Below are 23134 nucleotides of genomic sequence, written 5' to 3' on the forward strand. Positions count from 1 at the left end.
CTCTAATAGGCTCGGTGAAGTCCGTACATGCACCATCTACCCAGTAGACTCCAGCACATGTCCAGAAATCTATGTGATTAGGCTGTAGGATGTGAGATCCCAATTTTATCATACCCAATGATTGCCGATAACCGAGGGCTATATCTCTGAATGAACCGCACTTAGATACCCAAGACCCAGACCTTTCGTGATGGAGGCCACCGCTGAAGGGCTTGGGGGATTCACATGGACAGCCACCGCGGGTGGCCTGAGTTTGCAGGAAACTACACTGTAGGAAGTGCTACCAACGAGCCAGAAATAAAAGCGCGATCATCGATCGATAAAGATAAGAATAGCATATATAGTGGATGAAGGGTCGCCTTTTCCTCATTAGCTTCTCGTTTCTCTGTTGGGATGTTTATCTTTGTCGCCGCTCCCATCGGCCCCCAATTTTGTACGACTCCAACAGTTGCAGAAGTCAGGTCATTCGCCGATATTAGGCTAAATTATCCTTAAAAGCTGAAACGCTTAATTTTAGTGCTATGCTATGACTGGATCCTGCCACGGTGGCAGTGTTGGTTTGGTACTTGAAACGAACTACGACAAAATCTTCGTTTCACTGGTAAGTCAGTATTTTCATTGTCTTCATACTTGGCTGTTGCAGGACTACCAATTAAGTAAATTACGAAACAAGCATAATTCACCTGGAACGGAAGATTTCGTTCTTGCAATATTCTTTTCGGGGTATGGCCTGAAATTGGACTTCAAAGGACTGTATGTGGCTTGCCGATATCCAAGCGATATCCAAGCGATATCCAAATGGAATCAAGTGCTCCAACGCTCAAGATAAACAGCTGTGAAAGTTTTGGCATAGGAATTAGACAGATTAACTGCAATTGAGGGATTTACCCAACCAGTACAAAATGCGCACTAACCATTAAAACTCTCCATCGTGAATCTATCATGGTTGGGCTGGAGTATGATGTTGGCGGGGCCCGGCTGACCCTCGCTGAGCCAAGTAGAGATCGGCGTGTTGCCTCTCCATCCATCCCCAAAGTCCTTCGTTTCTACGGTCAAACAATCGCCGCTTTGCCAAAATAAACAGTAGAAATGCATTCTAGACGATGTGCATCATGGGCGCCATACTATGCCTTCACACACAAGCGAATCCTCCAAGTCAAACCATACTGCTCAGTAAGATAACAGGTATTTTGATTGATCTACTAGCCGAGACCCGTTCAAGGCCTTAATTGGCCCCCACTTGAATTGCAGTAGAGCTGAAACGAGTAAGAAGTTGTATCTTCAAACCGAACAGGTTTTAAACCATGTTGATCACGCCAAGAGGCGTGAGGCTCTGTCCTACCCTCTGACGGCATTCCTCACGCAACGTAGGCTCAAAAGATTCGGTACACTGAATGGTCTAGAAATAAAAGGGTCCACTCATTCAGACGGCCCTATGCCCCAGAACCGAGCAGACATTGCATACCTTCTTCCTGGTTGGACTTGATCTTTGGTGATCGGTATTGGGCTTACCTAAATTAAGATTTCGGCCTAAATTGACCCAGCAAGATCAGCCCCAGCCCTACGACGCCTTGATACGACGATAATTGTCCCCTGAAATTGTTTGTTGCTTTTTAATCGTATCTCATGGGCGTTTGGGGCCAAGAGATATGGCCTATATTAAATGATTAAACGCCGCTCGAGGGACTTGCTTCTTCCAATTGAACATTCATCGCTCTATACAAGAATGACACCAAGACTCTCTGAATTGCGCCCACGCCGGATTCGCTCGCGTAAGGGTTGCCTCAGCTGTCGCCGGCGTCAAAAGAAGTGTGACGAGCGGAAGCCCAAATGCGTTGCCTGTCAGCGGAACAAGCTGGAGTGTATCTGGCCCGCGGAGGCAGAGATATCGGACTTGGCGAGCTCTAGCAATGGTATGAGCAAAGAGCTTTCCACTGCCTTCATGGGACAACAAAGACATGTTCCATATCAAATGAAAGAAATGGACAGTCAAGTGGAATTTTTCATGAAGATATTTCGCGCAGCATGCGCCCAACCACGCCCACGACTACAGCCAGAGCTATCCTTTCAGATATCTGAGAACCTACACCATTATCTAGACTTCACAGTCGCAACCCTAGCATCACTCACCCCTGAAGCATTTTGCCCGCTGTGGACCGGCCTAGTGCTCGATGATGCAAAGTCCTTTCCATTTGTTATGGACTCTCTCCATGCAGTCACTTCCCTTCACAGAGCATATCTTTGTTCCAAACAAGATGACTAGAAAAGATATATTGAAGGGGCTTGTCAAAGCCGCGCATTGGCAATCAATGAGTTCCACTCTTCGGTGGATGAAGTAACCCCAAAGAATGCATCAGGGACTCTGACCTTCTCTGCGATTCAGATCCTCCTTTGCCTGGAGTTCCCGATTGCTTGTAAAAGCGCTGAAGCACCCGACATCATCGATGGAGCCTGTGAACTTTTCATCGCCATCCGCGGTTTTTTCCATCTTCAGCCCATTACATGCCCGTTTATCACCGATCCATTTCTCTGTGCTTGGATGCGCACTATCCCCCCTTCTCCGCCGGAGGATCCTCAAAACCCAGGCATACTGCAAAGCCTCTCCCATCTTTATTTGATTATGAGGCAAATGGATCTGTGTTCTGATGAAAAAAACATTTGCTTCGTGGCACTGGCGCGACTGTACCGTTTCTTCACCGAAACGGCCCTGGATCCAATAGATTGGATTTTACTTTTCACTTGGCCAGTCCTACTTCCTCAAGAATTTATACAGTTGATTCGTCACCATCGTCCGCTTGCCCTGGTTATTATGACACACTGGTTTGTGCCCGTTTTTCAGAACTCCCGACATTGGCTACTCCACTCATGGGCTGAACAGTTTGTCAATAGTGTGAGCAGTGCGGTTGGTCCTGAGTGGCAGTTTACTTTGGCTAGCCTGTCGCATACAGAGGACTTGCATCAGATGGACTTGGATCCACTTCTCACAGCTCTGGCAATTGATTTACATGAGTTTCAGAGCTTAAGAGTGCCACAGCTTTGTAGGCATCCCTTCCTTGAAGATTACTTACAATCGAATACACTACCGGAGCAGCATTGAGATGAGTCAGTCTAGATGGTTTTGACCAAATCTCATTATTATAACGTCTTTTTGGGAGTTTGCAATTCATACATCATTTGTACTTAGTCTGGTATTGGTTTTGACATATATCGCTACTGGTCAATCATTGGTGCAAAGAGATTTCCTTTGCGCTCTAATTCTATACGCCTAGGGACTCCATAGGTCTCCAGTGTTATTGCCATTAGTTCCCATAATTGTAGCCAGTACAACTGAGATGACGAGTGATAGTAGTCCATTACTGGTCATTTGATGGCTGCGGCAGCCAGGAAGCTACGCCGAATTATAATTGAATTCCGACCTTGGTGGTGATTTTGAAGAATAAGGACATGTATATCAATGCTTATCGTCTCCTAATCACGACCACAAATATTCCTGATCTTAGAATTTCAACGGATGTTGACTGAAATGAGCTGATCTGGATGCTTTACTGTTGGCGAATGCCTAACCAAGGCAAATCCCATCGATGTGCTGGTTTCGGTAGAGGGCGATCCGAGCTTCCGTTCCATCCGGATAGTTCACAAGAGTTTCTTTGAACTCGGGTAAGTCGTAGTATGCCGTCAACGCAGCTGTCGACTCCTAAACCGCGTAGTTGAGCATCATATCGCTTCCGTTGATTCCTCGGTGTAGCTAGATCGAAATGAAAACAGATTGCCTTTTTGCGAGCTCGGAATCGATATTCCAGGCTTCAAAGGCTTCTTCCATTTTGCCAGCCGGAATATGGAATGTATTAACGAGTATACAGGGACCGACCTCCGGTTTCTCTTTGAGCTGCTTCGACAGCGGGGTCCGGGGATTGATATCGATGAATGTTGCGACCATCTTGCTATAAAATTGCAAAGACGTTTGATGAGATAGGAGATTATAGAAAGGAAATCTGAACAATTTCCAGAGCAGCTTCATACTTGCTGCTTTCATTCAATTCCGTATTGATGTGGAATCCATTCTCTGCGGATATACATATATACGCCAGTGAAGCACAGCTAAAATGGTCCCTTGGTAAACCCGGACTAGAGTCTCCCGTCCATATTATTAACCAGCTACGCCCTACAAGGCATGCTAATTGTGAATTATGTCGGCGGTCGGGAATTCTGTAGACCGACTTCGGAGAGAACAAGGAGAAAAAAAGCCGAATCAACCTTCCTCCCACTTGATTGTATATTAACCCACCGGATTACATTAGTTTATTATATATCATCACCTTGATTATCGTATTCTATTATCTCCCTCCTTTAAAAGCTCATACAGTATCCTACTATATTGACAAAATAGTGAATTATGTAGCTAACCCAAAAGCGGTGAAACTAGCCCGACAAGATAATATTGAGGTTTGATAGGCCTTTGAAAACAGACGACGAAATCCCGGGGATCGGAAAAAAACCTAGGTTGTATAAAGTCGCCTTAGAAAGAGTTGCAAAACTATTTTACAGATTTTCATTCACTCTGACAATTACCCAATTTTGGAGGGTTAATTACCGGGAGTTCAGACCAAACGAAGGTCTAAAATAAATTTCGGCCTCGGATTATCTTATACACATAAGTAAGCCTTTATGCTTATACGACTACTTATACGCTTTAAGTACCTCCTTGTGCTTCTCAGGAGATAACGTGTCAATAATTTCTAACTTCCTCTAAAGCTGACAGGAATCTCTTTATATCTCAAGCTACAAGAAAGATGAGAATATCTATCTATTATAAACTTGCAATGAATTATTTCACCAATTACCATGGCATACTATTACTCGTATTCCTTTTATATGTGCAATATTCCAAGAATTATCGAGCTGATCACGTCTTTAGTCTACAGCATAAGGCCCTAAACTAGATTAGCATGATGCATTCCTGTAAGTAATCATTTGTCGCTCCGGTCATCCACGCAACGCAGTATAGGATGGATTAAGTATATATAGCATTTCTCTGGGGGCAAATGTTCTTGATCTGTCACATCTTGGCTGCGCAAGGTCTTTCAAAGAAAAAGTTGGAGCTTTCATTGAATCAACATGAAGTTTAAGGCGATTGGCCATGATGAGGAAGATCAAGATCTGCCTGAGAAGACAATGCAGCACCCACCACCTTACGTAGCTGTAGCTAGCAGCTGAGCCTCTGCTTCAATTGATCTCTCTCTCCTTACTCATTTTCCTACGTACTACCACGTAGGCTTCTTTATCTCCCTGGCTATTGGGGATCACTGATCGTCATCAGTGCTCAATGGAAATGCACATTTTCAAAGCTTCAGTCTGATTGTTTCTATTGGTTTCCTCTAAATCTCGCACTGTTTCAAGCATCAGGCAAATATGACTGTTCGCGAATGGCCATTATTCAACCTCAAGCTGGGACCACTAGATGGAGGGTGAGGCCAGCTCGACCCTTGGCAAACTGATATTCGCGTGTGACAAGTTTGGGTCCAAATCAATGATGCTCAAAAATTCTCAACCGGCATTTTTACCAGTCAACAGATTAGACTTCGCTTGGGTCTCAAGCGATTCAATAACCCTAGCAAGTTCGGCCGTCTGGTCCCTGGCCTTCAAATCTAGTGCATCCCTGGCAAGGTTTGAATGAGTCTTATTGCGTTGCTTTTTGACCCAGTTGAGCAGGACCTGTGATTTGGCCTTCGAGTTGACTTGAAGATATACATTGCGAAGTTTTCCGCCATTGGGGCCATTAAAAGCCTCACCCGCATCAATACGTAGCCCATTCTCTGGATCCTTCCTCTTGTCGGTGAGCAAAATACGACCGCCTGATGTAGGATTCCCGAAGAATCGTTCTGTACAATCTTTGACCTTCTTGACCTGGTCGAAAAAGTGTTTCAGAGCTTTAGACGCCATTGATGTTTTCTTCATAAATTAGTCTGAGGTCACTTCAGTTGGAACTGATGCAGTACATAAGGCGAGACTTACAGTTTTGAGACTGTTATCTGGAGGGAAATGAGAGAGGAGAAATCTAATATTGAGATCAATGAATGTAAAGCGAGGAATTGATGATGAGAATGAGGGTTTGAAGTCGGCTTCAACACGAATTCTTATACTTTTTCCACTCAACTCGACGACTACCATATAACACAACTATTATCGCTCTGATGTTGGATGTCACACGACGGTTAGTACGCATTTCCTGGCCTGGATGTACGTAGCCGCCAGGTGGAGGCATATAGCTAGTCAACCATTACGAGTTAGTGAACTGAAACATTTGGCATTCCTTTTCTTAGTATCCATTGTCACCGGGAGTATGGACAGCAGACAAATGAGCTAGAGGTACTATACAACAGCAAGACTCAATCTGCTGCCACCAACAATTGATATAGCCGCTGGCAATGACATACTACATTGGTGAATGGCATCCATTCTTATGACGCCATATTGAATAAATTGATCGATGCTATACTATATATATGTATCTTTAATGACTGGCAGATGGATTATGCTGGATAGATGCAAGTGTATGCTCTTAACTCGGCACTCTAGGGACAAAATGAAATGACAGACCCCTCCCCCGGTTGTGGAACTCTCATCCTCTGGAGTCGCTTGCGGCTAGAAGGACCGCTTGGACTTCGGAGTCTCAAGACCTCGTCATCTCAGGGATCACTGGCAGTTTCAAAATGGGTCGGTATAGTCCCACACCACAGTTGATGTTGTATCACATCTACGTGCGGGTCCTCAAAAGGAACGCAAGTGTTCCGATTTTTGATTACCATGACGAGACGACAAGTTCCGGCGATGAGACATTGGACAATCAATACTGCATGTATAAACAGATCCACCTGAACAGCGGCTAATGAGCCTTTCGCTCGCGCGAATTGCCTGAAGCATCGGAAAAGTGGGCCTGGTTGGTTTGGCCGAGTTGGCTGGAGTTGGTCTCGGGCTGGTCCGTTGACTGCCAAGCCGCCTCCTGCCCTCGCAGGTCACCTCGCGCACTTTAAGAAGCACCAACGCCCCAACTGCAACTACTACGCAGTATGTACCGTTTTGTTCAACCAGGCCGTCAAGCTGGCTGCTTCATCGCGGGAATCAACGTGAATCGAGCTGTCCGGCATTTTGGTTGGAACATAAAATCTCGGCCATCGGCCCGGTTGAGCGCCACCAGCGGACGCTGCCGAGCGATCACCCCCTCAACCGAACCTCGGAAATCCACCATGGGCGCAAGCAACTCCATTCCACTCAGTATGCATTGAGAGAATCCTTGCTCGGTTCCGTTCTCTAATGAGCTCTCTGGACAGGAACTGATCCTTATTCTTACACCAATGGCCGTTGGCTGCACCAAGATGAGCTACAGCGGCAGGCTCGGGATGTCCGCTTTGACTTCGACGAACTCATGCGGGTGGTGCTTAGAACTCAGCCGGCGGCAAAGAAAGTCACTGCTTGTGAAAAACAAGAAGGGGGCTTTAACCGTGTTTTCCTGATCACGTTAGATTCCGGCCATCGTCTCGCTGCAAAGATTCCTACCTCCGTCGCCGGTCCCCACCGGCTGACAACCCACTCCGAAGTCGCAACGATGGAATATCGTATGTCGGTCTAAATCTATTCAAATGAAATTCGCACAATCAAATCCACTGACTCTCCTTTCCTAGTACGCTCCAAGACTTCGCTCCCGATTCCCACGGTATATGCGTGGAATGATGACCCTTCAAACCCGGTAGGCACCGAATACATCATTCAGCAATATGCCGAAGGTATACAATTGAACCAAGCTTGGCCCTCAATGGACTCGGTCCAGCATCAGCATGTCAGTAAAAATATCTCTTATTACATGCAAGAAATGGCGAATCTAGACTTCCCGGCCTTTGGAAGTATCTACTTCCACGACGCCCCATTCGATGCCTCCAAAAAGATCGCCCTCGACGATTCCCGTTTTTGTATCGGCCCGGCTTGTCTCAAGACGTTCTGGAACTGCAGCCCTGGGGAATTGGAGCTATATGGTGGTCCAAGTCCTAATTGTGGTCCATGTAGGTCATCCTTCCGGTTTTCGTGCAGTCAACCCATTCTATTTTTTTCCTTGTTCTTGGAATTCATGATCATCCTAGGGAAAGATTTAGATTCCTACGCTCTAGGTGTTATTGAAACAGGCCGATCACGTGTGCCCCAAACGTCGATGGTCAAGCGGACTCCTCTCCCCTATCAGGGTACCGTGCAGGAACATCTAGATCTTCTCGAGTCTAGTGAAAAGGTATTGAGGCGCCTAGCTCAAGAGCCGCATATACAACAAGTGTCTATGCCGATTTTGATACACCCCGATATGTGGAAGCGTAATATCTTTGTATCTGAGAATGACCCAACGGTTATCACGGGAATCATCGACTGGCAATCGGCCGCTGCTAGGCCCGCTTTTTTCTACGTTAACCAGATACCGGACTTTGCTGAGCCCCTAAACGACGATCAGCAAGAAGCACTTGATGACCCTGACACCCCTCAGAAGATTAAAGCCTTCCTCAAAGACATGGACATCTGTGCCCAGACATATACAGTCGTCATGCAGAAGCTGGTCACAAAATTGGACCTTGCGATGGACCTTGATCCCACTCTATATCGACCGTTCCTATATAGCCATACGACATGGGCTTATGGCTTGGTAGGGTTGCAGCATGACTTGATAGAGCTCTCGGCAGAATGGTCTAATCTAGGATTGGACGGACAATGTCCGTACGCTCCAAGCGAAAAGGAAATTGCCATTCATAGGGAAAATTTCGAGGATTTTGAAACAGTGCAGAAACTCAGTTTGTCGCTGGTGAACTCGATAGTGGCGGAGTCGGATGGCTGGGTCCCGGTTGAACGCTGGCCCGTTGCGAAACAGGAATATGCGAAGTTGTACCGAGCATGGATGGACGCCGCACGTGAATCGGATAGTCTAACTGCCGAAAAGGCAGATCGTATGTGGCCCTGGGATATGAGACCTGAAAATTGATGTATCACTACATAGACACATTGTATAGCATAAATTTTGACCGGATTATTTTCAGACCCGAATCGTATACATGACGTGATAAAAAATGTCTACTTTATTGTCATTCACTTCACTATTATCTACACTATAGTCATTATTTATTATGGACTGTATCTTTGAGCTTCAAAAGTAAAGATCCCACGTTTCCCAACTAAATCTCAAGAAGATTCAGTTGAAGATCTGAATACAATACTCTTCTTTAATATCGATTCATTATTGATTACATCTTGATGTTCATTGTTTCTTACCTAACCAACAGGCCGCTACACTGCAAGTAGTATTATAATACCTGCTTTAGTTTTTAGGGAAGACATAATTGTGCTCTAATTTATCCAGGTCTTAAACCGTTGACCCTTAAGAGCATTGACATTGGGGTTTTTCGTTTCAACATAAGAAGGAAGTGCCTAGGTGTGTTCCCTAACAATGATGGGAATCGAATATTTAGAATTTAAAAATTTAGAATTGCCTATGTCTCGAGGGGTATATTGAGAAAGAGAAACTATAAAATACTGGGAGGACCTAGATATTCCTCTATACATCCCGCTATTATGAAAATGATCGATTCGTTCACATTTTATATGCGTAGTATCTCGGTTATTCTCGGAATCCAGCGTTGTTAAATGCTAGTTAGTGAGGCAGGAAATATTCAACACTCCCTGCCAGCCACTTTAGTTTAGTATAAATCATCACATTTGGTATCGTATTCAATTACTTCCCAAAGTATCCTATTTTAATGACAGAATAGTGAATTATGGAGTCAACCCGAGAGCTGTGAAACTAGTCTGATAAAACAATCCAAAGGTCCTGAATTTTATTGACGAAAAGGCGAATCGCAGCAATCAACGGTATAGGATAGAATATTTTATCAACAAGGAATAGACATTCCATAGTGTCCTAGATATCCTGATATGCATTCTGCTCACCACTGATCAGGGTCGGCATCCGCAAACACGGTCCCCGCCGCAATTTCATCATACCAGACTTGACGGGTCCCCTGTGTACCTTTCATGCCTCCGTCGTCGTGCCATCCATTCGCATAGAGACCAACACGGAACTGGAATTCTCTGTCATCTTCAATAGTTGTGTTGATGTTGTACTCTTCCAGGACTTTTGTTCCGTCGAACCAGATCTTATAGTAGCCAGTGCCGTCAGTCTTCCAGCTGGATTGAATCTCGATCTTGTGCCACACGCCTGCAGAGACAGTAGCCAGATTAGAGAATGTCTGGATCTTCTGGTTGCAGATAGTTCCCTGTTTGACTCGGGAATACAGCTGGTCCCCAACAAGCCAAACCATGCTGGAAGGCATCCAGTCATCGCAGCCGGTGTCGGTGAAGTCGGCAATAAATTGGGCGATATTATAAGACTGAGCTGGTGAAAATTGCCAGCTTTCCTGAAGACGGAAGGCAAATCCATAAAAGCCGGTATCGCCACGTTTGTAAACATCATCTTTCACAACTTCAGAATGGTACCGCCCAGTGTAGCTGGAGTCATAGACTTGGGTCATCTTCAGAGCAGTTGATCCTTCGTAGACCACGTTGGTAACTTGTTGAACAGTACCCTCATGCTCTTGGTTGGTGGCATCCCAACCTGAGGTTGTTCCAGTGTTACTGAAAATTTGAGTCGCCTGAGTCGATAGGCCCAGGGCCAGGAGGCTTATGAGATGGAATGATTTCCCCAGCATAATGGAATTGTTTCAATGGTTTGACAGATTGGAATTCAGGGGTTGTTGTCGAAGACAACTTTCAACTCTGCTGTTTTCTGAGGTTTGGTGTTTTTTTTCGTTGTTCCACGGCCATCATGGCCTACTTATATTTTTTGGCATTGAGCTGTCTATAGAAACTCCGTCATAAAACATCTGCAGCTAAAGCTACTCGTAGATTTGCACTGCCCATCTCACGTCAGATTTTCGGCTGTCTTATGGATTCAGATGCATAACCGAGCATTTTATGTGCATGGCAATTGATCTACAGAATAGTTCAGGTGCCGCGGCTGCGGTAATCTTCTTGTGTCGTAGTCTCCTATTTTTGAGCAACTCTGTATTTTCTAATTAGTTGAAAGAATTAATAAATAGATAATCTGAACAAACACATTAAGATTCTCTTTGAGCGAAGTTCAATTACACAGTGAGAGCATTGCCTGAACACATGGCGAATCCGACTTGCAATAGCCGAATAAGGAAAATGGTGTTTATGTCTGTCAGCTACGTTGGCGAGTGGTGGAAAATAAGCACACTTCTGACAAAGATGTGACATTAGATCGAGACTTGGGCTGCTGAAAAGAGCTACTGAAAAGAGCAGAAACCTGAAAGACGTGTCTATTAATGGATCGGAAAGCTTAGTGCATTCCGCTGTTGCATTCCTAGTCTTTTCGAGGTTAGTAGTCTGCAGGGCCCTTACGTAAGGGAAGCCACCCAGTTGAACCCCCACTTCCTACGATCACTGGGGACAGAGGCAATTTTCACTTGGTGTAGAAAGGCTGACAATAGGTTCAAAGCGAAACGGATTCGAAATATTCTTTCTCGGGGATGAAGCCAAAAACCCAATGACTTCCGAGAGCCATATTAATTATATAATTACTAAAGCATAGATTGACTTCCATGATACGCACACGCCCATAATATTTTGGAATCAACTTAGCGAAATACGGAAAAAGCCCAAGTTTCAGGAACTTCGTGCCGGAAGGTGAAGGTGAACGTAAGTAGTAACATTCGGTTAGGTTCCATCAAATTGTAGCAATGAGCGGTCTATCCTAGCTTCCAATAGTGAATCATAGTTTGGTACTAGCTAAAGGGAATGTCTGACTCAGACTCTAGGGCAAACCTGCCTAACATCAGGTACCTAGGAGCCAAGAAATCTTGGCATAAGATCTAAACGCCTGTTATCCCTCCAGGCCAACTTCAGTAACATCAGCCGATGACCATATTTGAGATGTACCGTATGAGAACTCGCATGAAATAAGAATCTTGATCTTAGTCCTAGTAGCAACATATAAAAATTTCCGACACGTTCAAATCTGGTGATTACTTAAGCTGCGACATCTGGATAACTAGTTAGTTAGCTATTCTTTCTTGCCTTTATCAAAAAGCTATCATGAGAGTCGATATTAGAGAGGCCAATGATTAATTCCACTTGAATGATGAGACTGACTGAATAATTGAGAAGAAAAAAAGAAATAAAATATATCAAGTTGTTATTGAGAATAGACTTATCTATAAAAAAGGCGGCTTATTGGAGTAAAAAGAATAATAATTAATGGATTTCGGAATAATAATGATGTAATTTACTGTAGGAACCCAGATTTTACCAGACAATTATAATAGAAAAGTTGGCATGGACTTAGGCCAATCCCATGTCACGATAATGAAGTACCCCCACTTCTTCTCAATACCTATTTGAATTGGTCTAGCCAGTCGTAAATGATATGCTCACCGGCGGGGTTTCCCATGTGGTAAGCACCTTGTACAAACCTGGAATGTAACTTCAGAGTTAGTGGCCTCCTTCTTAAGCAATATGGCTGCAGGCAGAAGCAGAGAACTTGCCTTGCTTCCTTCACGTTTCCATATTCAAGAGCAATTATAGAATCTTCGATGGGAAAAATCTCATCTTGCATTCCCTGGTCAAAGTCAGCTTTTTCTCATATTACATCATACAAGATCAAATTTCTCACATTAACCAACAATAGCCGACAGCTTGGATTGTCAAATATACCATTGTCTAGCAAGGAAAATCGCTCTTTTCCAGTCCTCTTATACTCGTCAACAGAATCATATCCAAACTTATACATAAGTGCATCGACAAGTCTAGAATGTTATTCATGATTAGCAGCCTTCACAGGCTATCAAGAGAAAGGCACTCACGCATAAGGATATTCCATATTATTCTGTGCGTCAATCCATTCAGAACTGAACATCCTATGGCTACCACCGCCTTGGCTCACCACTGCTAAGAGTCGGTCCGCGTGTGTATGGGCAATACGCATGGCATAATAACCCCCAGTGCTCACGCCTCGAACACAGATCTTTTTTTGATCAAACATCTCTTGCTCCTGGATCCAATCAAGAACACTCGACCACGGTCGTTCAGGACTGAGCGGATCATTCTTTAATGCTGGCGAGTCACCCGTCCCTGGTATCTCGACACTAAGACAAGCGAACCCACGCTTGACATCCTCTGAAGTCCTGTTCGTATGGTCCGTTCGATATGCATCGAGTCCACAGATGAATATGACAATTGGAACTTGCTGGGTCGGCGATGCGTGTTCGGGGACACGGAGGTAGCATTTGATCTCTGGACCTTCTCTGTCGATCCTGTGTATATGTGGAATGGTGATCTCGATGTTTGCTGGGTTGAGGTATCTGGGTCGTATGGCTCAACAAGTTTTTGCTGGAGATCGTTATGAGTACATAGTCACGTCTTGTAGCCAGAGTGACTAACCTTGATAAGCTCGTCAAAAATGGGATCCAAATCTTCCAATTTGCAGTCTACAAAAGGGTATATGCCTCTCGAGCACTAATCTCGTTAGTAGTTGTCCTTAGGGTAAAGATGCCGTTTGGGAGTATACCAGAGTTCTCCATTTCTTTAACCACAAAGCCTCTACTGACTCGTGATGAGGAGCCACTTTAGTCATGCTTTCACGGACATACGGACATGGAAAGGAAGAGTCTCTGACATGATTATACCCAAAAATCGACGTACAATGTAGAAAGGATGCTTTGAAGAGGTCGTAGATTCAACATGAATTCATGCCTTATATAACTTTCCTCAATGACCAAACACTCGCTCGGTATACGGCACACTCGGGCACATGAAAAGCCAATGGCGTAAGCACTAAAATTCTCAGGCGACCAGCGAGATGCCACATTATATGGGCGCGGAAGGACCGTTTTACAGATTGCTGGATTGTCTACGTATATAGTATAGAGCTACCTACAGTACACAAGTCGGTATGAATGTTAATAGTGCACATAAATTTTTCGATAGATACAGTGAAGGCTGTTAGATAGGGCAATTTATTTGATGATTCGGTGGGATGCTCTCACTCAGCGATCGGTTGTCCAGGGTGCCGAAAATCCGGACCGACCAATAGAGGCTAAACTAGTAACGCCTCTATGCCTTTGGAAAAGATATAGAGTCTCTTTGCGTTCTTTGGCCTCGTTGTCAGCTCAAACCGCTTGGGATCATATATCTTGAGTGCATGGATATTTCTTTTAAATCTTCTCTCCTTTCACTGATATCCTGCTATGCATTTCCTCGTCGTACTGGCGGAATCTTCTGTTTCGACAATATTCAGGTGATCTAAGAAACTATACAAAACCCCTCCATTGCCCATTTCCGTATTGCTCTTGAAGTGTATAGAAATGCGGGTGATTCAGTCCCAGCACTTAATTTTATCTGAGCACATATACTCGAAGCAGATTGATAGCTTTTGCGTGTAGGTTAAGAGTATACCCTGAAATTCAACGGCAGTATTACCAGATCATACTGATATACCTAGATCTTAAAAGTGCTCTGAGGAGAAAAAGAAGTCGAGAGAGCCATTCAACCGTGCTTTTGGCGAATAGAACAGACCACATTCCTTTCCCTGAAGCCGAAGACCAACTCGCTAATATTACCAATCATCATAAAACGAAAACGCCCAAGGGGGGAAGTTGTTATATACAAGGTATAGAGGTTATTTCAAATCATCACAAAAAAGTCGGGGAAGAGCTCGCGGCGTACACATCGAGAGTCCGCCCACGACCGAGAGACATCTTGCCGCCGAGCCATCTCTTCCAGCAGTAGTATGACCTTGTCTACGGATGGATGGCGTGAGAGGGTTGTTGACGACCCTGGTTCATCTTCATTTGCGGAGGCCATTCGCTGCATTTCCTGGACAATCCATTGTCGCTGGTCATTGGAGCCTTCCAAGCCTGCAACAAAGAGTGGCCACAAGAAGCTAACTGGGAGGCGTGCTGATTCCGCACCAGCAGACTCTAGGGTGGCGAGCTGAATGATTTGGTCCACCGCACCATTAACACGATCAGTCCGAGGGTAGATGGCGAATGCGACGCGGTGTAGGTAGATGAAGTTGGCCAGGAAGTTAGCTACGTATTGGCGGAATGTGCGGCAGACCTCGAGAGCAACATGGGTGCAGAGCGTGTCTGATAGCGCGTCTGGGTTTCCGTATACATCGATCACGGATGGGCGGCTATACCAAAGCGTTTCGAGGTCTGCGCCCACTTTGTGCGCAATTTGGAGGACCTCAAATTCATCGCTCAGGGTACCCCTGCTGCGATGATGGAGGTCGATAGAAACAATCCGTCTCAGGATCTGCTGGGCCTTTACGAAGAATCGAAATGCTGGGCCTACTATCGCCTCGTAGACCAAGTAGCTTGGACTGCGAAAGGGGTCTTCATTCCCATCTGCCTCTTTGCGCTCTTCGTCCGAGCTGGTTTTTTGAGATAGTCGAGGGCTTTTCGGGCCCGAGGGAATTCCTATTGTTTTATTTTCAGCAATCCTTCCCAGGTCGATCAGTGGATCACCATCACGGCCTGCGATAAGTGATTTGACATCGAGTAGCGATATCCAAGACGCCAATAAATGACCCAGCCCCGTCCATGTTTGCGTGCGGTAATGAAATCGTTGTAGTAGAAGGTATGAAGAATGAAGATATGATGTGCCTTGAGCACATATTTCGGGCGATGAAAAGAGCTGTGATTATGGGGTGAGTCCAGCGCCAACCTGTACAGAATCCGAAACCCATAACGTACCTCGGACAACATTAAGAAAAATACGGCCGCGAAAGTTTTGACCAAGATGGAATCCGACACATCTCCAAGTAGACATGCTTGGATTTCTGAACTCGCTACCCGGTAATATGTCGGTGCCCAGCGCCATCGTTTCCCTTCCGCCACTCCCTTATGGACATCTGCGTAGCAGTACAGGGCATTCAGAAGCGGACTGAAGTCGCGCGCATGAGCCAGAACCGACGGGCGAACGTATTTCCACTCCATTTCCACCGGGCCAAAAATAGCGGCAGGTGGATCGATGTCTAAGAAATGCTGGAGAAGCTGCTCCTCATATGTAGTGCTACCCGGATCGGACCAACTACGGCGGGTAGTTGCAGCATCGGAGGCACTGCCAATCGACATTCCATCTACAAGTGACGACCGACCATCAGGACTCAGCGGGGATCGCCTCTCTCCGATAAATTGTGCCTCGTCGGCGATGTTCAACGCCATGCCGGCTGGCAGCGATTGGGAAGCAGGACTCGTAGTAAACGCAGACAGCCCACTGGTCAGATCGAGATGTTTCTGTTCCAACTCGGACGTGATTTCCCCCATAAATCCAAGCATGTCGAACGGTACTCCTAATTCCGGCGGGTATGAGTCGGAACTAGAAGGCAGACGGTGCGTTGGTGTCGCCGGTGCAGGTCTGGGACGGTTTCGCTCCTCGGAGGATCGAAGGACGGTATTGAAGAAGTTGGCATCGGGCGAACGCTGCGAGGCTACAGCCGCTGCAGCGACTGCAGCTGCGGCCGCAGCTGATCCCATTGCAGGGGATGGAGCAACTTGAGCAGCTTGCGACGCGGCGGGCGGTGATTCTGTGGGCTCGTTGGATTGGCGTGATGAGGCGGCCCATGTACCGCCGAGGGCGATGGGCGGTTTATAAATGCATCGCAGGCGCAGTCTATCGCAGTTCGCACAGCTTGGTTTCGTCTCGTCGCAGCGGACCTTGCGAGCTCGGCAGGTCAGACAGCCTGTGCGGCGGCGTGGGCCCGATCTCCCTATTCCCCGCGCCTTGGGGACAGACACCTGTCAGCCGAGCGAATGGATTAGCGGTTTGGAGTGCGCCGAAGAGGGCCATGATCTGCCGAGGGGCAGCATGCAGCTGCATATTTACCTCCATCGTGGAACGAGCAGTCCCGGGTCTGGCAGTGCCAGAAGCATAGTCAATGACGCTTGACGGGAGGTTGTTAGGTCGGGTGGTCGTGGCTTTTCCCCGCAAGCCGGTCTGTGGACTACGGGTAGTCGCGATGGTGGGTTCAATGACGAGCTCGGGGGTGTCTGTGGAGCTGGGCCGAGCTCGCAATTCGGAGATCTTGTCGGGTGGGGGAGGGAGCGAGGTTTCGAGTCGGTCCTCAGCGCAACATGGAGGTGGAGATGGAGATAAGAAATGGATGTGAACGAGCTGAGAATCATTGATACTCCCCACGTGGATTGGGGATCGGAGACTCCCGAGGTTCCTGTGGTTCGTTCATTTGTGGTATACTCCAACTACGCCATTCCGCTCCCTCCCGCTCCCAATATCAAATGTCGGCTACTTTGCCACCGTACGGCGCGAGTTCGGATTGTGACTAATTTCAAATAGCCTTGGCAGCGTTTTCTATCTTTTGATATTCAGGCGGATTCTTCTAGTTCCACTCGCCGGTAAATACCCTTTTTATCGCCTCCCAGACACTTGGATCTATGTAACAAATGACCTCGTTCTTTACGTGTATAGGCCGCGAAGCACGCCGCCGCCAAGGTCACGGCCCCAGCACTGATTATCACCGGATACCGAAACTGCTCAGGGCGCGCAAACACAATAGTTGAGGCGAAGGAGAGCATCTCGAACATATTCTGCAAGGCCATCTCCGTTCCAGAGAATCGGCCTCGGGCGTGTTCCTCGATATTCTAGATGTTGTGAAGATGCCCATCTTAGTTCGGTCGAGAGCACTTGAGGGACGCCAGAAAAACAACTCACCTCCTGTACGAGAAATTGGGCCGAAAGATCGAAGCCCCAAAGTCCAATCCGGCTCAAGGCTACCCCAACTACCAGCATCCCCGCAATAAGCTGGGAGCTCGAGTCCCAGAGAAAGAACATCGCGGCTGCTCCAGCAACACAGCAAAACTGCCAGTTCAAGAACCACAGGCCCGAACGAATAGGTCCGATGCGATTCATCACCAGGGGAGCTGTCCACGTACCAGACAGCTCGGCCGCGACCGATCCAAGACGCATGCAGCTGATCTCAAGTGGACGATATCCACTGTGGAGAAGATATGTGACCATTGTACCGCCAAAGGAGAGGACTGTAAGATAGAGCAAGCTGAGCGCAAATGATGCGAGGAATACACGGCTCGTCACGTATTCCTTCCAGGGATCCACGGCATCCTGAACATAAGATGACAGCGAACGTGATCTGCTAATCCTGTGATGGAACTGCGTAGTTTCTTCATTCAAATCAGCTCGATAGGTGGCGACAGACGCCCTCTTCAAAGCGGGAACCCATCGATATACCTGCGAGATAGTCACGTATTCAAGCAACACCGAGACAGTATTTAAGCAAAGCACAGTCCAGACGGCGAGGCGGGTTGACCACAGGCTGTCGATCAACGAAATGAATACTGGGGCAATTAGCTTGCATCCGAGATCAATGCGTCTCAGTGAAGCATTGAGATCTATGAAATAGCGTATGAGATACGATCAACTCAAGTCCAAACTATATCCAAAATGCTTACCTTGGCGAGGTACTCGAATGTTTTCTGCGATGACGATTGCCTGTCACACAGGCGAATTAATGAGCCCGCCCATAGATAATCATCCCGGCATGTGAGCAACATACCCAGTCTCTTTCCACGGCTACCGTGTTTGCCGTGGCCGCCAATTTTTCCACGCAAGCTAGAAAGCACAGTATCATAAATAGTCCTAGCGTGACAGGCCATGATTGAGCCAATGTCAAAGCTATGAAGCACAGACATGACGCCGCAACAGGAGCTCGTTGCCAGACTCATCATCTGTCAGAATATGGCCCTAACTGGAGGTCCTAGCATATCACTCACCAATTGAATGCCTCAGCGCCACCAAGCGATCTGATTGATCCACCCAGGCACCTAACCAAGATGACAATGCAGCTGCAGAGAAGGCCCGCACGAGCGCGTAGATCGAGGCATAAAGCAGGGTACCTGGGAGCACAGAAGCCAGGAACAGAACCGCCCCGAACTCAAACATACGTGAGTTCCAGGCTGACACCGTATGCGACACATAAAGCCGTATTAATATCGACTGGGCTCTCATGGTTGGGTCATTGGTGGCAGTTGAAGGCTCGTCGGAAGAAGCGGTGGACGGGAGAGCGGAGACGTCCGAGTTAGACTCGGATATTCGAATATCTCCCGCGACTCGTCTTTCGATAGCCATCCTATGATGCAGCTACTTGCAGGTTTGACTATGGGTTGCAACCATTAAGACCGTAATGCGATATATGTTCGGCGTGTTATAGAAATGTGAGGGTCTTCAAAAAGTCTAGCGGGGAAGAAATGGCGGGTGGGCTGATTGGGTTGAGTGAGTACCCGAAGTTGTACCCGCTAGTTCGGCTGCTCACCTCCAAGGCCGGGCTTGAAGACGCTTGTTGAAAACCTACTGACCATTTACTGATGTCGATGAATCATATCCGAGCTGATATGGGTAGTGCGAATGGTTTTTTAAACAAGTCGCGTAAGTCTCTGTTCGTCTGTCAATTTTTGCCTCCAGTGGAAGGGCCGGACTTAGTAATGGGATTATATGTATAGACAGTCATGCATTGAGAAGATAGGATACGGTTATATTCTTTCTGAAATAAAATTTTTTACTCGGCCAGAGTCTCCAGGATATCCATGACCCCTTCCTTGTTCAGTGGAACGGGATTGGCAAGAGTGCAGATATCATTCAAACTATTCGTAGCAAGAGCGTCGAAATGGCTCCGATCCACACCAACTGCCTTGAGAGAATTTGGCATATCCAGAGCATTAAATAGGGCCCGAAGGGTGGTGCCCGCATCCGCCGACTCGTAATGCAATCCGCCTGCGCTCTCCAGGATATCTCGCACTTCGGTACTGCTGTCCCAGATGATACGCTTGAGCTTCTCTTGCTTTTCTGCCTGATCACTGCTCGTTGCAGAATGCAGTCTATTATACCGGAGTACCGCCGGTAGCAGAATACAACTGGTCTGGCCGTGGCCGACACCAAGCGGCCCCAACTGGTGACCGATGCCATGGCTTGCGCCTGCGGAAACCTGCGGCGCAAGGAGTAGGTTGCCAGCGATCTCCCCCGCTGCAACAGCACAATCCAGCCGAGGCTGCAACAATGAAGGGTCTTTGGCTGTTATCACAATATTCCTGATGAGGGTAGTGAGACTGCGGATAGCAATCGGTAGCAATTGTGCTGGCACGGGGACGTTCGAACATAGCGTCTCGACACAGTGATCAATGGCCCGGATACCCGTCGAGATCCATACCCACCGCGGCGTCGTGAGAGTCAGTCGTGGATCGAGAACAATCAGTCGCGCAAACATCTTACGGTGCCCCATGATCCCTTTATGCAGGGTGACGGGGTTGGTTGATCCTCCAAAACACGAGAACTCGCCTGCTGAGAGGGTAGTGGGGATGAAGACAATTGCCAAGGTGGGATCGTTCCCAATGCCCGTTTTGTCTGGAACACGCTGGCCATCGTTCTCGCCAGGACGATAGAGACGCTCTAAGTCGTCGATGGTCTTGACGCCATTCGCGACGGCATAGACGATGATCTTAGCACCATCTGTGAGGGAACCACCCCCAAGCGTTACGAGGAGATCTGGCTCCACTTCGCGAATGTCGTTGATGATTGGCACCAAATCATCCCAGGGGGTATGCGGGCGGATGCCAATCCAGGTCTTCGCATGTCGGTCTCCGAGGGCCTGCTCTAGATCTGCTACTAGCGAAGTCGACCGGGACAGGCTCGTCGAGGCAATAATGTACACGCGCTTTGCTTGAAACGTTGTTTCTGCGTGTCGGGTACATGCCTCCGTGAAGGGCAGCCCGTACGAAATGAACATTTGTGGTGTATTCTCAGCCTCGGGACAGGCGAGTCGATAGACTTCCTTACCAGCGTTCTCCATGATGGGTCGAAGGGGGTCGAGGGAGGATATTCAGATTATAAAAACTATGTCTATAGTCGCGGGGCACAATGCAGTTGATACGCACTCGGTACAAGATTCAACAAAACCAGAACCTGAGGCCTGGGGCCTTCACCTGACGTTAGCTTGAAGAGTGAAGGGGAACGTCTGTTGGGAGGTTCGTAAGATTCGTAGGGCCATCGCTGTCCGCTAGTGCCCCACCAAACAGTTGCACCTCCTCATAAGCGTCTATCAACTTGGTCAATATTTCCCGGGTGAACTGTCAAGAGGCACTCGTGAACATGCTCTTGAGAGTTTATAAGATTGATAAGAGAGCTTTGAAGTAGTTCTGAAGAGTATATGGTCATTGTCTCCTGAACCAAGCATGTCTCGAACATGGACAGAGAAAGAAGATATATGGATTCAAACACCGGGGGATAATTCTAATACACAGAGATGACAAGAGAGACAACTCGCCATCGAAACTATAAAAATTACAAGCTGTAGATATCATGCTCTGCCACTCTACTCAACCCACCGCAGACCTTGGGCAGTGTTCTTTGTCCGTCGCGAGAGGACCTCCGAAACCTTCTCTTGCACACCCTCCTTCTGGTTCCAGCGTCCAACGAACTCCTGGATGACTTGGTTCTGTCCTTGGCCGTTGCTGCGAACAAACTTCTCGATCTCGGCCTCGGAGGGCAGAGCAAACTCTGCATGCGGGTAGCGGTTGTAGTCAACATCCTTGCCGAGCGGCAGACGAGTCTCGCCTTCGGGAATGGTGAAGAAAGCATCAACGGCCTCCTGGGAGACCTCCTTCAGAGTAGCCGGCTGCCATTGGGCCTGGCGGGGAGGCTTCGCCATCAAGCGAGCCTTCACACCCTCAACGAAATCGGGGTGACGCATGAAGTTAGCGGCAATCTCGTGCTCTCGCTGGAAAGTCTGGGTGATGCTCCATTTCTTGCCGAGACGAAGCTGGCGCAGAGTCACCTTAAGCGAAGTGGGGGAGCGGATCGACAGAGTCTCCAGGGTCTTCTGAGCCCACTCCTTTTGGTCGGCCTCGCTCTCCAATGCTTTGAAAATCTCCTCGACGGTGTTGAATTTGAAGCAACGGTCAATAGCCGCACGCAGGCCACCAGCCAAAAGCATGGGCTCCTCCTGGAGAGACGGGAGGCCGAGCGAGAACTCAGCCATGGTCTTGTTCACAATGTTTTGGCGCTCGCGAAGGCCAACGTGGTCGGGAAATACTAGCTCCGAAAGACGCTGGGTGACGTTGCTGAGAACACTCGAGTGCAAGTAGTGGGTCGCAATACCGGTGTACAGAGCCTGAACACCATTCAAGCGCTCCGAGGTCAGGGCAAGGTAGGTTCCGGTCTCACCGTCCAGCCGTGGCAGGAAGAAGGAGCCGCCAACGTCGGGGAAGAAACCAATGGTGGTCTCTGGCATAGCGAAAACAGTCTTCTCGGTCGCAACTCGGAATGGGGCGTGCATGCTGAGGCCAACTCCACCACCCATGGTGATCCCATCCATGAACGAGATGACGGGCTTCGAGTATGTCGCGATCGTGTGGTCAAGACGGTATTCGAGGCCGAAGAAATCAGTTGATTCGCGTTGTCCCTCCAATCCTTTCTCATTTTGTAGTGCCAGCGCGGCGACATCACCTCCGGCGCAGAGCGCCTTGCTCCCTGCTCCCGAAATGAGGATAATGTTCGCAAGATGAGACTTTTCCCATTCCTAGTCACGAACTTCTTTTAGTACCGTCACCGTTCACCATCTCTGTACAGTGTTCCAAGCATGACTGACCTTCAACCGGGGGAAAATCTTTCGTGCCATCGAGCCATTGAGGGAGTTGAGTTTCTTGGGGCGGTTGAGCTCAATGCTGCGCAGACCGTAGATGGAGTTGAACAGGACATCGTCGGGCTCATCGCCAGGGAGCTCCTTGGGGATCTCTGGGGTGGTTGACATCTTGAAAGCAGTCAGCAGAGCTGTTAAAACCGGCTTTTGTTCCGTGAAAGGGTCTTCTTACCGAAGCAGTCGCCCGGAAGGCAGGGTTGGTCACCTTGGCGCGCAGAGGCATTGCTGGCGAAGGGAACCGCGAGAACCAGCTCGGCGGCGAAGGTAACCGAGAAAATGAGTGCCTAAGCAACATGAAGACTAGACACGAACGGAAAAGGAGGGTGGGAGGGGAGGGATATAAAGACGATCAGATGTTCTCCGCTTTAC

The 23134-nt window shown here is 47.7% G+C and overlaps 8 protein-coding genes across 8 annotated transcripts; 1 reads left to right on the forward strand and 7 right to left on the reverse strand.

Moving 5' to 3' along the window:
* Positions 1-3559: 3559 nt before the first annotated feature.
* N7462_004506 (antibiotic biosynthesis monooxygenase) lies at positions 3560-3937 on the reverse strand (the record flags this gene model as incomplete). Its single annotated transcript, XM_057076232.1, has 2 exons — positions 3560-3694; positions 3869-3937. 2 exons carry the CDS (start codon positions 3935-3937, stop codon positions 3560-3562), a joined length of 204 nt encoding a protein of 67 aa, XP_056935737.1.
* Positions 3938-5544: 1607 nt separating this feature from the next.
* N7462_004507 (uncharacterized protein) lies at positions 5545-5940 on the reverse strand (the record flags this gene model as incomplete). The annotated part of the gene is made up of 1 exon (XM_057076233.1): positions 5545-5940. One exon carries the CDS (start codon positions 5938-5940, stop codon positions 5545-5547), a length of 396 nt encoding a protein of 131 aa, XP_056935738.1.
* Positions 5941-7244: 1304 nt separating this feature from the next.
* Positions 7245-9010, forward strand: N7462_004508 (uncharacterized protein; the record flags this gene model as incomplete). Its single annotated transcript, XM_057076234.1, has 4 exons — positions 7245-7272; positions 7329-7613; positions 7680-8054; positions 8133-9010. The coding sequence occupies 4 exons, from the start codon at positions 7245-7247 to the stop codon at positions 9008-9010; spliced, it is 1566 nt and encodes a 521-aa protein (XP_056935739.1).
* Positions 9011-9968: 958 nt separating this feature from the next.
* On the reverse strand, positions 9969-10730 carry N7462_004509 (polysaccharide lyase family 20 protein; the record flags this gene model as incomplete). Its single annotated transcript, XM_057076235.1, has 1 exon — positions 9969-10730. One exon carries the CDS (start codon positions 10728-10730, stop codon positions 9969-9971), a length of 762 nt encoding a protein of 253 aa, XP_056935740.1.
* Positions 10731-14724: 3994 nt separating this feature from the next.
* Positions 14725-16935, reverse strand: N7462_004510 (Zn(II)2Cys6 transcription factor; the record flags this gene model as incomplete). Its single annotated transcript, XM_057076236.1, has 3 exons — positions 14725-15738; positions 15798-16760; positions 16930-16935. The coding sequence occupies 3 exons, from the start codon at positions 16933-16935 to the stop codon at positions 14725-14727; spliced, it is 1983 nt and encodes a 660-aa protein (XP_056935741.1).
* Positions 16936-17426: 491 nt separating this feature from the next.
* Positions 17427-19203, reverse strand: N7462_004511 (putative iron-regulated transporter; the record flags this gene model as incomplete). The annotated part of the gene is made up of 3 exons (XM_057076237.1): positions 17427-17702; positions 17773-18098; positions 18849-19203. 3 exons carry the CDS (start codon positions 19201-19203, stop codon positions 17427-17429), a joined length of 957 nt encoding a protein of 318 aa, XP_056935742.1.
* Positions 19204-19630: 427 nt separating this feature from the next.
* N7462_004512 (iron-containing alcohol dehydrogenase) lies at positions 19631-20917 on the reverse strand (the record flags this gene model as incomplete). Its single annotated transcript, XM_057076238.1, has 1 exon — positions 19631-20917. One exon carries the CDS (start codon positions 20915-20917, stop codon positions 19631-19633), a length of 1287 nt encoding a protein of 428 aa, XP_056935743.1.
* Positions 20918-21439: 522 nt separating this feature from the next.
* N7462_004513 (mitochondrial 37S ribosomal protein mS47) lies at positions 21440-22988 on the reverse strand (the record flags this gene model as incomplete). Its single annotated transcript, XM_057076239.1, has 3 exons — positions 21440-22645; positions 22715-22876; positions 22938-22988. 3 exons carry the CDS (start codon positions 22986-22988, stop codon positions 21440-21442), a joined length of 1419 nt encoding a protein of 472 aa, XP_056935744.1.
* Positions 22989-23134: the final 146 nt, after the last annotated feature.

The sequence above is a fragment of the Penicillium macrosclerotiorum genome, assembly GCF_028827735.1.
Source record: "Penicillium macrosclerotiorum strain IBT 26536 chromosome Unknown utg000003l_segment0_segment0, whole genome shotgun sequence".
NCBI lineage: Eukaryota > Fungi > Ascomycota > Eurotiomycetes > Eurotiales > Aspergillaceae > Penicillium > Penicillium macrosclerotiorum.